General features: G+C 34.5%; 2 protein-coding genes across 2 annotated transcripts; both read right to left on the bottom strand.

Moving 5' to 3' along the window:
• Positions 1-890: 890 nt before the first annotated feature.
• LOC138339365 (uncharacterized) lies at positions 891-10,839 on the bottom strand. The gene is made up of 4 exons (XM_069290959.1): positions 10,819-10,839; positions 10,360-10,714; positions 1,839-2,001; positions 891-1,431 (listed from the first exon to the last, which is right to left on the bottom strand). Exons 1-4 carry the CDS (start codon positions 10,837-10,839, stop codon positions 891-893), a joined length of 1,080 nt encoding a protein of 359 aa, XP_069147060.1.
• A 2,505-nt stretch (positions 10,840-13,344) lies between these two features.
• Positions 13,345-15,329, bottom strand: LOC138339364 (uncharacterized). Its single transcript, XM_069290958.1, has 5 exons — positions 15,079-15,329; positions 14,839-14,983; positions 14,444-14,768; positions 13,475-14,327; positions 13,345-13,393 (listed from the first exon to the last, which is right to left on the bottom strand). The coding sequence occupies exons 1-5, from the start codon at positions 15,327-15,329 to the stop codon at positions 13,345-13,347; spliced, it is 1,623 nt and encodes a 540-aa protein (XP_069147059.1).
• Between the last annotated feature and the right edge of the window lie 495 nt (positions 15,330-15,824).

The raw sequence follows: 15,824 nt of genomic DNA, 5'->3' as shown, positions 1-15,824 counted from the left end.
GGTCTTGGTATTGCTTGCCTTTTACTTCTCAAACTAAGGATGAGTAAGATCCATTCATCACCACTATTCCTCCTTCTATGGAATCGATTAATAGAACTCCCAATCGTGCAATTCTACGTACATGATTTTTCTAATTCTTTCCTACCTTCCTCAAAATAGGTGGTAATACCCATAGAGAACTTGCTTAAGGCATCAACAATAACACTAGTCTTACCAGAGTGATAAAAGAGAACTCATGTCATAATATCTGAGTAACTCTAACCACTCTCTCTGTTTGAGATTAAACTTTAACTGACTAAACACCTACTGGAAAAATCATGTGATAGGTGAACACTTCCACATGAACACCAAAAAGATATTGACATGATATTTCAAGGCAAATATTGTATGAACCAAGTCTAAGTCATAGGTTGGATAATTCTTCTCATGAATTTTCAACTCTCTTTATTGGTGCCATTTTGAATGGTTGAATAGTGATAGGACGAGTATCTGGAATGATGTCTATGATGAAGTCTGTATCTCTTAAGAGGGACTTCAGGAAGATTATTTTGCAATACATCTGGAAAATTTATTTTACTACTGAAACAGACTGGATGAGAGGTATCTCAATACTAGAGTCATTAAATTGGACTAAGTGTTAGATACAACCCTTCAAAACTATCTTTCTTGACTTAATATACGAAATGAAATGACCCTTAGGCACTGCTGAACTACTACTCCACTCTAGGACTTGTTCATTTGGAAACTGAAACTTGAATACTCGAGTTCTACAATCAACTCAGGCATAATAGGCATGTAGCTAGTCCATACCAAGAATTACATTAAAATCTACCATGTCTAACACAATTTAATTACTCATGGTGTCTTCGTGATAAATTGAGATGAGACAATTATGCTAGAAAGGGCTCACCAACATGTGTAGAAACATTAAACGGTTCACTAAGTTTCTCAGGAATAACATCAAAATACATTGCAACATAAGGAGTTAAAAAGGATAAGCTCGTCCCTAGATATAGCAAAGCATAAATAGTAAAGTCAAAGATTTGGATCATGCCAATGACAACATCTGGAAAATCCTCTTGCTCTTGGTGACTAGCAACAACATACAAGTGATTTCTTCCTCCGTTAATACCCTTTTCTCGCATGCTCTTTGGACACTTTTTCAAAAAGTGACTCTCTTTTTCACTCTTGAAGCAATCTGTCATCCCGTCACGATGCTTAGCTTGGTGGTTTATACCACACCTAGCACATGTAGGAGCCTTACTGCCCCTTTGTGCCATACTGCCTTGAAAATATGCAGGTTTAGCTCTGAGACCCTGAAAATTCTGTCTATTAAACTCACATTTGTCCTCAAATGTACTAGTAGATGATGGAGAAGGTACCTTCTGTTTGTGTTGGAGAGATAATCGATTAATATCACCCTTTTGCTGCCTGAACTCATTCTCTAATGTCTTAGCCCTTTTATTTTTAAACTCTTTCTATCTTTTAGCTTATCCTCCTCAACATGTTGTACATGGATCATAAGCCTTGCTAAGTCTATATCCCCTATCAGCATAACTTTTTTGCCTTCCTTGCTTGACCAATGAGACAACTCAGTAAATAATAGACTCATCCTTCTCCTCATATCAACAACTATCTTCGGGGCATAACGAGAAAGTTGTGTGAACTCCAGACTATACTCATGAACATTCATATACTCTGCATTAAGGGTAAGAAACTCTCCTATCTTTTCCTCTTCCAACTCACGAGGAATGAAACTCTTCATGAGAGAACTCTCAAACATAGACCAACACACTACTGGTACATTCTTAAACATATTCTTTTTCTATTGGTTGAACCAGATTCTAGCAACACCCTTCATTTGGTATGCAGTTAGTTCCACCCTCTCCGCCTCAGCAACATGCATCACATCGAATATCCTTTTAAGCTCCTGAATGAAGTTCTCTAGATCCTCAGTCACACTTAAACTTGTGAAGCTTGGGGTTTCATCCTTACGGTGACCTGGGAGTTTTCACCAATAAGACTCTCTCAGTTTTTACGTTCTCTCAACTCAAATAATCTCATATAGGGCTTTCGAGGATTTTCATCGATAAAATTCCCTTATTTTTCACTCCATATATGAGTGCCATGACAATTTCCTTATATAATAAACACTAAAATTTGCTTGATGTGTCATTGTTAAAAATTGATAAGAAGGTCTTCATTTGGATTGTAACGTGACTTTTGGATAGGGTTACAAAGAAATGTTTGGCATGGAAGCTCAAAGATATTGTGGTAATAGGGTTAAGACTTACAACTTATGGAATCAACTCATTTTTGCAGAAATAAAAATAAAATAATAATAATAGTAATGTTATCATTATTTTTGCCCCAGTTTTTGTGATGAGAATTTTCTATACTTTTTTCTTGGTCGGACCGTACCTCGAACAAAGGTTGCCTACGTATCTTGTCAAAGCAAGAATCAGGTGGAGCATAGTTCATGAAATTTGTACTTTTGTTGTTATTGATTTTTTTCAACCTTTTTTCGCTTTCATTTTTTTTCTTTTCTTTTCTATTTTTGTTCCTTTTTGTGACTTTCTTTTGCTGTTTTTTGATTCCAAAAGAGAGGTATTATAACAACCCTGTGAGTCATTTTATGAATTTTTAATCATTATATTTATATTTATCCTTTTAGTAGTTTTTATAAATAATTTATGACTTATAAGAATGAGTGACATGATTTTCAGATTTAATAAAGGATTATTTTGTTGATAATAGTAATAAAATAAATAAAAAAAGAATTAAGGGTAAAAGCCCTAAACTTCTAAATGCCAGCAAAATGGGGAAAAGAAAAAAAACAAACGAATAGAATAGGGGAACAAAAATATTTACTTGCACAAAGTAGCTGCTAGCCGAAGCCGATTACGTGACATCAGGTAAAAAATTTGATCTTACGACTAAATGCACACACACACACAAACAATTACACTTACAATTACACACACACACACACATACACACACACACATATATATATATATACATATATGACAGTGTTATTTATTTTATATATAGTCATATGTGAAATCATTAATACCAAAAGAGTTAAATTGTTAAATTGCTTTTATCCATTGGTGTCAATTAATAAAACTGATGAGGCTTTGAGGAATCCAACATATTGAAGTTTAATATTTGTATATGTTAATTATATTTTAAGATTTACTTAGTGAAGTAACAATATATTATAATTATAATGGTGGATTAGGGAAAGGAGACAAAAATGAGTTGCAAAATTTATTGTCCAACTTTGTATATGCTATATTGATTTAAACTTAGGAAATTTTAGAGTCAATCATTAGGTAATTATGGCAAAAAAATTATAGGTGAAATAAATTGTTCTAACAATCTTACACAGTGTTCCGTGTATATACATAATGATTATGGGTTTAGTTTTGGTCTACAATTTTCTTATAGCTATCAAGTTATAATTCAAGTTTTGGTATACTGGTATAAGTAATTAAATATTGGGTGTATTATATGACATGAAAGCTATTAGGGTGTTAGTGTTTGGTGAAGTTGTAACTTAACCCTAGGATTGAAACTTGAAAAATATGATAGTTAGTTGACATCAAGATTTAGGGACTTCATTATAAAATTTGGTCAATTTTCAGGTCAAAGCTAAATACATCGTAATATGAGTGTTGTTAGTTTTGAAACCTTATTGTGAATATATATACTTGAATAGATTGCATCAATTTGGAAGCTCAACAGAAAGGTAAGACTCAAATTCTGGAGTAATTATTCGATTGGCTAAGGCATGTGGATTTCTAAACCCTTGTTAAGTGTATGAAATATGTGTATTTCCTTGTAGTATATGTTTGGGAGTAATGGGACTTGGTGATGGATTGACTTGTCCGCATTGATTAATACTAATAAGAAAACAAAGTTTAATAAAAGACAATGTGAATAATTGCTTGTGTGTGATGTGTTGATAATGGAGAATGGTTTGAAAGGCTTGTTGAGTCATTGTTGATGTTGTTGTGAATTGTGCAGCGTTATGAAAATGATCATATCCTCTTTATTTCTAAACATGTCATTTGCATTATTTTAAGACGTGGTTGTGACAAATGTCATATGCATTGAAAAAGAATGAGAACTTAAAGAGTATGTACCATTTCGAGTTACGTATCGCGCGCCACGATAACTAATATATTTTGAGGGACGTATCACGCGTTGCAATGGTTACTATTATTGAGGGTCGTGTCGTGCGCCGCGATAGACGAATGGGTAGATATGTCCCCTATGGGTCCCAGACTCAGAGACAGCGTGTGTGTATCACTAGGTCAGACGTGCATCATTATACTTGACATTGCATTGCAAATACTTATCATTAGTGAACTTGATATTGTGTTTTGCTGATCTTGTGATTGTCTTTCTGCGGAACTTGTGATTTTTGAATACGGAGCTTGTTATGGAGGATATGTAATTTGTTGAAGTGTTGTTGTTAAGAATATGTAATTTGTTGAAGTGTTGTAATTGAGTATATGCAATTTGTTGAAGTGTTGTTGTTGAGGATATTAAATTTGTTAAAGTGTTGTTATGGAGGATACATAATTTGTCTAAGTGTTGTTGAGTTACGTGTTGTGTAAAATGTGAGCTGTTAGGTTGGACTGATTTTTATATAGGTTGTAGTTGTGGTGATTCGGTAAGGGGTGGTAGGAGTACCCATATTTCATCCCCTCATCTTGTGTTTAGGGATTTACTTGCTGAGTACTGTGTGGTTTGGTACTCACCCCTTGCTTCTTTTCTGAGGCTTCTTGGAGATTTGTGAGATAGCTGTTTGACGTCTCAATAGACTTTCTTTCTCCTAAATTATGATCTTGTTCTATTCCACAAAGAAGTTCATTTGAGACTTGAGTTTTTCTTTTGAATCAATTGTAATACTTTAGAGGCTTGTGCACGTGAAAACCAGATTTTTGGGTTATTTTTGAGTTGATTATAAAATTTTTGCACTTTATTGTAACAATTGATTTTTAGACGAATTTGTCTTGGTGAGATAAGACGAGTGTTATCACGTCTAATTTTGGGTCATGACAAAATAATATCAGAGCCCCAGGTTCATAGGTCTCACGTGTATATAAGTCAAGTCTAAGTAGAGTCTCAAAGATTGGTACGAAGACGTCTATACTTATCTTCGTGAGTCTATAGTGACTTTTAGGAAAAATCTTCACTTCTTGGATCTCTATCGTGCGTACTTGGTTCAATTTTGATTCTTATCGCTTCACTCCATTGTCTCTCATTTATGTGAGGCCTCGTGTGTAGTTCCTCATATGAGTAGTTGGTGTGTCGTGTATTGCTTGAATGTTAGATTTGGTACTAAGGTGAAAGTGATAGACTTATGGGATAAAATGTGTGGTTAGATTTGAAGTGTTCAATCTGAAACAGTTGAGTTAGGTGAAGACTCGATGAAATATTTTTTGATTTCTAAATGATGAGGTTGAACAATGGTCTAAGGGATATCATAAACATATTATATTTTTCAAGTTAGTTACCAAAGGGATAGTACTTGGGTGGTATAGACAATATCTCTAGTGGTTCTATAACTGAAAGTTGAATAATTAAAAAGATGGCTAAATAATGAATATTATAACCGGAGAAAACACAGTTAGAAAGTCGTCATGATAAGAATAATGTTGCACCAATTGAGGTGAGAATCTCTTTTCTGATTTCATTGATTGTGTGTATACCAAAAAGGATATGATATGACTATTACAATAATATCAATTCTTACTTGGTTAGAGTAATGAAGTGTGTCACTCTTGTTATTGACCTGATCTACAAATGAATGTATATTGTTTTGGATGAGAGACTAAAACATTTAGTAGTGTATTACAGCTAATTAATAGGCAAAAGTGTGTGGACTATATAGGTACAATCTTCTAGATAGGTATGATGTGTTCTAGTGGTGGATTTAATTGACTTTCACGATGTGATACTAGTGATATATGAGAAAGGATATGTCAATTGTTGATCATAAACACTAACTACTTAAGGAATTCTACGGTGTACCACACGCTCGTATAATGAGATTTGATATTGTATTCATATTTGAGAAACCAACTAGGTTGTTACAACATATGTTTGGGGTTAACTAGTGTGTATAAGGAAGATTGTAGTGGTGGATTGTTAACACTGTATTTGTGTGTTAATTTGAGAAGTGTATCCCGGGTCAAAATGAGGACCAGTGATGTAATCCTAAGGTACAAGGGAGTGGATAAATATCGAAATGACAAGCTAATAAGTAAAGGAAGTCCTGAAGAGTAGACTTGTGTGAAGGCAATTAAGTTTAGAAAAAGAAAATGCCTGTAAAATTAAGTTAGTCCTTTGAATTTGATTGGTATAGTTGAGTTTGAGGTGTCATGTCGACGACAAGTTTAACTTAATGATGATGGCAATGGCTAACTAAGCATGATGGTAATAAGGGTTTGGGATAGATTGTGATGGAGATGCAACTATATGATAAATTTTTTGGTTAAATGGATTTTTAATGGTAATGACGACTCGCGAGTATCTAATGTTATGATTTGCTACTATTTGATGAGTAATGTGGTTTCATGAAAAGTTATAGGAAGTGTTGACACACGCTTGGAATTTTCTTTTGAAAAGAGCTAGAGTCATAAATAAAAAGAAATAATGTAATGTAGTTTAATCTTTAGAAAAAGAAAAGTGAGAGTAAGAATATTTTCTCTCATTAGAAGGGCTAAAGAGGTGTCTTCAAAGGGATTGAGAATTGAAGTATAGAGACATTTGGTTCCATCTATTTTACTTAGGTTATGGTGATACTGTTACATGTCATTCATATCAGTTAAAAATTGTTGAATAAGATTTGAGAAAGAAGTCTACAGACGTTTGATCCGAATGTGATGATAAGAGATTTATTGTTTTGAGTTGTTTACTAACACATTTGAATTTTTAACGAAGGATACAATAAAATCAATGGATAGGCGATTTATTATAGTTTAAGATATGTGAATTCCTAAAGATCCTCAATGTATGAGCTAATGTTAATAGATAATTAGATTGTGTTACACAGTTGGGATGAAAAAATTCAAGTTTTTCAAGGTGAGTTTATGTTCATGGTAGTATATTTTGTCAAGGTGTAGATTGATTAGGTAAAAAAATTGATCGATCACATTGAATATTGAGCATTTGGAAGGACTTATATATTTTTTGAGTCATAAAGTGTGTCATTTGATTTTCAAAGGACCTAAGAAAGGGTTCATCTTAAAAAATTTATTTTTGAGGATAAGGTAAAATGTCAGGCGTTGTTGTCCAAAGAATAAGATTGGTGTGAGAGTCAATAAAAGCAACAAAAGTCTGGTGCATTGAAGGGTTCAAGATATTTAGAATTTTGTGACATAGGAAGAATTTAAGAAAGGTGAAGGAATAAGACCTCTCGTATAAATCCTTGGTTTATGGTTGAAGGATTTATAAATTTTTTCCTATGAGGTTAGATATGACTTTGAGATGTGAATTGATTCAGTATAGACTTACTATAAATTTATCATCGAATTTTATAAAGATTGAGTTTTGATTTAGGTGAGTAGCAATGATGTGTGTGAGATTATGTGTCCTTTTTTAGGTTATATTGTACTGATTAAGATAGGCGACTTATGTATGTGCAACGGTGTGAACCTACAGTTCTACATGATTAATGAGAATTTTGAATGGATTGAAACTACTTTGTTGATGGTATGATATAGACTGTTATGATGTGTTACATAGTAATTTAATGTGTTACATAGGAATTTGATGGTTACTAGAGATAATGAACTTTTAGTATACAAATTTATTGGAGTGATAAATGATTTTTTTTGAGTTTTAGTATGAGGTACATTATGGTAGTTAAAAACATGCTCTGATAGTCATTGGATGTGATTCAATTATTGTACCTCAAAGGAAAAGTATTTAGATTCGAAATTAGTGCTATCAATCTTAGATGTGATTTGTCATGTAATGCTTAAATGGAAAGAGATCCATATTTTTAATTTTTTTTAGAGGCTACAATGTATTTTCTGAGGATATTTTGATACTAGTGAGTTTGAGAGTAAGGTAAATGGTTTGTGTAGTTATGATGTTTGTTCGTATTAAGAGTGTTAGCTTCAATGTAATACTAAGAGAAGTATGTGGGTTTTGATAAATAAAGTATTTGTAATGTTGTGATGAGGATCAGACTGGTTGATTTTGGGTGGTTAAAAATTGAGAGATGGAGTGAGATGAATGAAATTTTATTTATATGAGGCCTATGGAAGGAGTATCTTGTAATAACTTCTTCATTTTGGACATGGTTTAGAGTATGATTCACTTTCTACATTCGTGTGTGTTTTTGCTTCTATAGGCGAATTCTTAGTGTTGGATATGGATGTACCGATCATATGAGTTTTCTCCTAATAGGGTGACATCCTTGGTTAGAATAGTTCATTTCAGTTATGGAGGATTCGTTGTTGTTTGAAATAGTTGAAGGATACTAGTGATTCTACATGTGCAACCTTGCTTATGAGAACTTATAAAAGAGCTTCCGTGGATTGCTACAGCTATCCAATAGTGTTTAAGGTTTTGCATCTAGAGTGTACAACTTGTTGGGTGTTTACCTTATCTTATTATTCTTTGAGTTAGATAAGTGTGATTCTCCTTTGATGAGTATACAATGTCTAAAGATAAAATTGTTATAACTTAAACTCGTGAAAGATTGTGTTGTGAAAAAAAAATCTTCATAAGATCTGTGATGGTGAGTATTATGATTGTGTGGTAATTGATTGAAGTTTACTTCTGGTTGTAGTTGGTATCGATTCAGAATGTTCTCTTGGTTATGTGAGAAAAGATTCCTCATGATGGTTGTTTTATGGTCCAATGGATGTCAGTTTAGATTGAATTCATGAGTTAGTTTGAGGCTTGATAATCACTCTTAATTTATAGATCTTCAGCTTGATTGGGAATTTCAGTTCTTGGTATTTGATCTTGATGGAATGGTCATAAGGATGAGTTCATTTGGAGACAGGAACACGACTCAAAAGTCATACCTCAGGTTCTTGGTATCCGTTAGTATTTGACTTTCTTTTACTTTATGTTCGAGGAAGAACATGAATTTTAGTGGTGGATAATTCAACGACCCTCTTAGTCATTTTATGAATTTATAAATATTTTATTTATATTAACCTTTTTAGTAGCTTTTATAAATAATTTATGACTTATAAGAATGAGTGACATGATTTTTAGATTTAATAAAGGATTATTTTTTTGATAATAATAATAAAATAAATATATGAAGAGATAAGGGAAAAAGCCCTAAACTGCTAACACTACAAAAAAACCTGAATTGCCAACAAGATTATCGGTTGGTAAATTGATTAAATTTGTTAGCAAAATGAATTTTTCAACTGGATACAAACTAATGTTAATCTGGTGCTAAAAAGCTCGTCACTAATTTTTACCAACCCATTTCAGTTAGTTGGTAAAATTACCAACTAAAATTCAGTTGGTAAAAACATAAACAACTTGCTGGGAATTGTTGAAATGTAGCCTTCAAATTTTCATTGGTAAGTTCACCAACCAATTTTCGGTTGGAATAATGTTGGTAAGTTTACTAACAAAGAGCAAAAAAGTTGGTAAATTTGGTTATTCATTATTCAATTTTGTTAGAATTGATTAGCAATTTAAGTTAAGAAAAAAAATGTGTTGGTATTTCGTTAGTAAATTACCAACGAATTTAAATCTGCAAGTAAGTATGAGTATCTACTTTTGTAACTTACGTTACTAATTGGTTAATATTTTAGAAACACAAAAAGCTCATTATTAATTCGTTACGAAGCTTACTAACTGATTTTTAATTTGTTGGTAATGTATATCATTTATGTTCAATATTTGGTCAGTGATTGATTAGTAATGTATATTGCCATATTACTGACTAAATGATAATTTGATAGTAAAGTTTCACTTTCTTACATTTATATTAATCAATAGGTATTACGAATCTCAGAAAGTCTTGAAACATACTATGGTTTTTTGATAAATTATAACTTGAAGATGGAGAGCTCCAATTAAATACAGAAACATGCAATGCAAAACCTAAGATGAAGAGTTCAAAATGAATCCAAATAAGGGAAAAAACAATACAAAATCTAAGATGAATTGTTCAAATAAATCCAAATACGAAACAAACAATGCAAAATCTACTTGGCATAGTTTGAAAAAATAAAATGACTTATATCATTATTTGATAATGGGTCATGTCTAAGCTAAGGTGGTGTACCAATTGGAGGTGTACCAGTGGGAAGTGTACTAGGGGTGGTTTAGGCAGCCCAACTATGAGGGTCGGCAAACGTGCTTGGAGAATCTTATCAACTTGCTTTTGCATTTGTAGCTGCATTTCATGTTTCATTTCTTCACGCAATTCATGTTGTATCTCTTCTCTCATCTCATGCTTCATCGCCTCCTTCATTTCTTGAACATATTCCTTCACTCGAGCATCAAAACTACAATCTTGAGGTTGAGTAGTTGAAGCAGACGATGAACCAATGTTCTCATAGAATACTGCTTGAGAACCAAGACCATATATGCACGCCTTCTTAACCCCACCCACTTCATCCATGTAAATCTTTGAAAAATCTACTGTCCCAGAGTCACCAGATTCATCTTCAAGTTGTGATGCAGATGTGATCTTAAACATTACAGCATCCTGAAAAAACAAAACATATGATATTATGTTAAGAAAATATGAATAGCGGTTATAAACATACAAGACAATTGATATCACTCGACAATGTTTGTCCCTGACAATACCTCCTTCACCACACTTATCATTTATACAATTGCAATTAGCATTTGTTTTGACACGCCTACTTGTAGTTCAGATTCAGTGTACAAAATTAGTCTTCTCGGCACTAATCTGTCTTTCCAAATTACAAATCATCTCCTCCCAATTGTGTCCAAAGTTGATCTTTTAGAACTTGCATTTTCTACTTCATTTAGAGTAAAAGAAGTATTGGTTAACTTCTCAGTACCATACATTATCCCATGTCTTACTCTCCAAATTTTCCAAGTACTAATGATAGGAATAATTTAGAGATCAAAACAATCAACGAATCATGTCTCCTAATATTTAATCAGTTAACTAAATTTGTGTGTGGGAAGTTTACCAATGGATACCAAACACGCTACATACGATTTTCTATAGTTTCTGGATAAGCACACAACTATAGACAAAATGTTCTATTCCATACCAGGTGAGGAGCAACAACATCTAGAGGATTGGTTAATCCCCATCTTGATAATCCTATTATTTGTGGGTAATCTGTCCCTCAAAGCTCTACAAACAATAACACGTTTTAAAAGACACCCTTTTTCTAGAACATGGAGTTCAATCCATATTTGATAAAAATTCTCTCTTAAGAAGCTAGCAGGTTGAGGCTCAAACCACTGATAAAGAACATTTCACATCAATGAACCAAACAGGAATACCAGGCTTAGTAGAATTCAACAATATTATAATAAATTAAGCGAGTTGGATAAACAAAAATGGTGTTTGAGAGGGTAAAGAGTATACACTAAATGTAATTGAAGATAGAGCTAGTGGTAGCTACATTGGGACCTATTATTTATGATAAAATAAATCTAGTGACTGCGACTTGAAAGGTTAGGAATGGTTAATTTTTAAAAACAAATAGTAATACAAAAGGAAATGTGCATTGCATTTGTTTTTAGTATACTTTTATGGTTCACAGTAACATAAATCTCTGCATTTTTTTGTTATAACAAAGATCCCCTCTTACTTATAGAGATGCAACATGAGGTCAGATGAATCTGCTAAGAAAACGAAGGAGGATAGCAAGGAATATCACATATGAATGGCAATCCAACCGACATATACATGAATAAACTCAATAGGAACCCCCAATGGTACGCCGTTATCTTGATTGAAAAGGAGGCACAATTCATTCATTGCTTAGTTAAAGGAAGAATTGATGGATCTGAAGTCATGGTCACCATAATCGATGGTTATAATAGCTTGGAACAAAGAAAGTTAATGTGGGTGAATCTACAGTAAATATGCCAATTTATGAATAAACCTTGGTTGTCATGGGTGATTTCAATGTCATACTCTCATCAAATGACACACTAATGGGGAATCATATGACTCAGGGTGAAACAGAAGATTTCTCAGACTGTATACAACAATTATCTCTCCGCGAACTATCATTAAAAGGAGAATTTTTCACATGGAAAACAAACTATCAGAGGCGAATAAAATATGGAGTATGCTGGACAGGACACTTGGTAATTTTGAGTGGATGATTACATGTGTGAATGGAGTACGGCTAGCCAATGATTTCCGATCACTCTCCCATGATTCTTAAGTTTCATGCAGCACCTCAGATGAAAAAAAATTCCTTTCTGATTTTTCAATGTTCTAGCTGACCATGAAAAATTCTTACCTATGGTTAGTGAAATATAGAGACAGCAAGAAAAATCAACAGGAGGATGAAAAATGTATGGTTTAAGCTGAGGGAACTAAAGCCACAACTCAAAAGGTTGCATACTAGAGAAATTCAGAATATAAACCAACAAACTGATAGTGCCAAGACAGAATTGAAGGTAGTTCAAGAACACTTGAGTATGCAGTGTAGTAATGGGCTAATAATTGAACAAAGGCCCTCTTACTGAATTTGGAGAAGTGGTTTTTGATAGAGGAGAGCATCTTGTAGCAAAAGTCTAGTGCGAGGTGGATTAAGCTTCAACACAAAGCTTTTTCTCTGCAGTGATGACGCTAAGAGCTCAGAGGAAACAAATATATGAAATCATGTCTTTATCAGGAACCAAGCATACCACTCTTGAGGACGCACAAACTGAAATTGTTACTTTTACAAGAGTCATATGGGTTCTGCAACTCTTAGCTACAAGCAGTAGACAAATCAATTATGAGAAGGGGGGACCTACACTTACTCCTGAAAAACAAACTATTCTATGTGCTGAAGTTACCGACCAAGAGATTATAGATAGTCTCGGTTGCATTGATAAAGTAGGGCCAGTAATCCACAATGATGATTTGTTTAGCTGTTTAAGAGTTCTTTCACACTGGAAAGTTATCCAGAGCCACCAACTGCACTACTACGACATTAACTTCCCTCATTGTTAATCTCCAATATTATAGCCATGTGTTTAATGTTTGGTACAAACATGATGGATGAAGATTAAGCGAATCGTCAACAAAAATTAAGAAAGATAATCAGCAATGTTTGGCATTACTTACATATGTTCTCTTTGACTTCAGATAAAAAAACTCATCGTTTCCTTTGGTATGTGTCTTCTTCAAAAGTTCATGAGGATAAGGTGGTCGTCCATGAACATTCGCCTAAAACTGAAATCACATCATTAAAGTTATTACATAAGGAATAACTTTAAAATAACTATAATTTGACAAAAATAAAAATAATTGTACCAGTTGTCTTGCATGCTCTCGGTGAGTCCTAGAGCGCGAGAACCATCTTTCTTCTTTACAAACAACACTGGTGCACCCCATGGTGAAATACTAGGTGTGATGAAACCCTTATCTAGAAGGTCTTTCAATTGTTCTTTCAATTCCTTAAGCTCTTCTGGAGCCATTATGTAAAGAGGAATATAAATAGGCTGGGTATTTGGAAGGATATCAATTCCAAAGTCAATTTCCCTTTCGGGAGGGACTCCGGGAAGATCTTCTTGAAATAGTTCTGGAAACTCACAGACTACTGGAACTGACTCAAGAGTTGGGGTTTCAGAGCTAGAATCCTTAACCCGAACTAGATGATAGAGATAACCCTTAGAGATTATCTTTCTGGCCTTAAGGTAAGAAATGAATCGACCCATAGGCATTAAGCTACTACCCTTGCATTCTAGGATTGGTTCTTCTGGAAACTGAAAATGAAAAATCCTAGTTCTACAATCGATAGAGGCATAAGAGTAATATAGCCAATCCATACCTAGAAAAACATCGAAGTCTACCACTTCTAACTCTACAAGATCTGATGAGGTGACTTTCTGAGAGACTGTGACAGGATAATTTTTGTATGCCCGTCTAGCTATAACTAGGTCACCGACTGGAGTAGAGACTGAGAAAGATTTTGAGAGTTTTTTTGGATTGACACTGAATTGGACTGCTATGTAAGGTGTTACAAAAGAGAAAGTATCCCCAGGATCTAACAATGCATAAATATCAAAGTCAAAGACTCGTAACGTATCAGTGACTACATCAGGAGAACCTTCCTGATCTTGGCGAGCCTGAAAAGGATATAACCTGTTCTGGCGCTGACCGCCACCTGTACCAGATGAGTAACCCTACTGAGTGGGGCGACTTGTTGGTGCTGCTAAAGTTGTAGACTGAGCTCTACCATTACCACCTCCTTGACCCTTTCTAGAAGGACAATCCCTAAACCTGTGACCAGACTGACCGCACCTAAAAAATCCTTCTTTTCCTGCGAGACACTCGCCTGGACGGTTCTTACCACAGTTAGGGCAAGTGGGGTTAGTCTTGGTTCCTTAAACACTTCTCTGAGACTTAGATAATGTGCTCTACCCTTCTGGTCATACCTGTTCTTGGAGGATGGAACATTAGTTGACGAAGGGGCTGGAGCTAAAAACTTCTGCTGACTCTGGGAGCGATTTCCACCACCCGACTTCTGATGAGAATAGTCATAGTTACCAGTCCTAGTCTTCTTATTCTCCTTAGTCTGTTCCCTAAGCTTATCACCCTTAACGTGCTAAGCATGAGTCATAAGCCTAGAGATATTTATATCTCCAAGTAATCCTGCACTCAGTTTTCATCAAAACCGACACTCCATACAAGAACTTATTCATCTGAGCCCTGCAGTCAGCAACCATGTGAGGAGCATACCTGGAGAGTTGGTTAAACTTGAGTCCATACTCTTGGGCTTTCATGTTTTTCTTCCTCAAGTTCTTGTTTCTTCTCTCAACTCTATTAGGAAAAACATGTCCAGAAATGTCTCACTAAAGCAATCCCAAGTAATAAGAGCTACATCTGTACTCCTATTTTCCTTCCACTGAATGTACCTGATATAAGCAACATCCTTCAACTGGTATGATGACAACTCAACCCGATAATTCCCAGCGAATTGCATTACCTCAAAGATCTTCTTGATCTCATCCAAGAAATTCTGAGGATCCTCATTAGTCCGTGATCCCAAGAACTTATGCGGATTCATCCCAACAAAGTCACGGACCCTTGCTGCTGCTGATCCACCATTTTCATTCACATGTGCATGAACCCGATTGTTCTGGTTAGTCATACTCTGAGCCAACATCTATATGACATTCCTGAACTCAACATTAGAGACTTCCTTGATTTGGGACCGGAGGAGCTGCGTTTTCATTCCTGGAATTCACATTCATAGCGTTAGCTCTATGAGGAGGCATGATCTGAAACTTAGAACCTCAAGTTAGAGTGGAATAAGATCATACCTTACGCACGATAAGAGTAACAAGAAAGTGAAGTTTTCCTAAAATACTTTGTAGTCTCCCTCTTATTAGATGTTGTGCACTTCACACCTATGAAAAGGACAATACTTAGTGCAACTTTTCAGACATCCTAGGACTCTTGAACCTAGTGCTTTGATAGCAAGTTGTTACGCCCCAAGCTACCCCCAAGACGCGGAGACGGATACTAAGACCACAGTGATCCCAAGCTAACCCTACTGGCATGATCATGACCATACTAAAGAATATAAAGTGTTGTGAAAACTAAATCATAATTATAAACTGAAAAGATGGGGAATATCCATATTTTATAACAATGATAA

This window comes from Solanum lycopersicum, chromosome 11, assembly GCF_036512215.1.
Source record: "Solanum lycopersicum chromosome 11, SLM_r2.1".
Taxonomy (NCBI): Eukaryota; Viridiplantae; Streptophyta; class Magnoliopsida; order Solanales; family Solanaceae; genus Solanum; species Solanum lycopersicum.
Note: the sequence above shows the minus strand (reverse complement) of the source record. Positions and strands in the feature narration are given on the sequence as shown.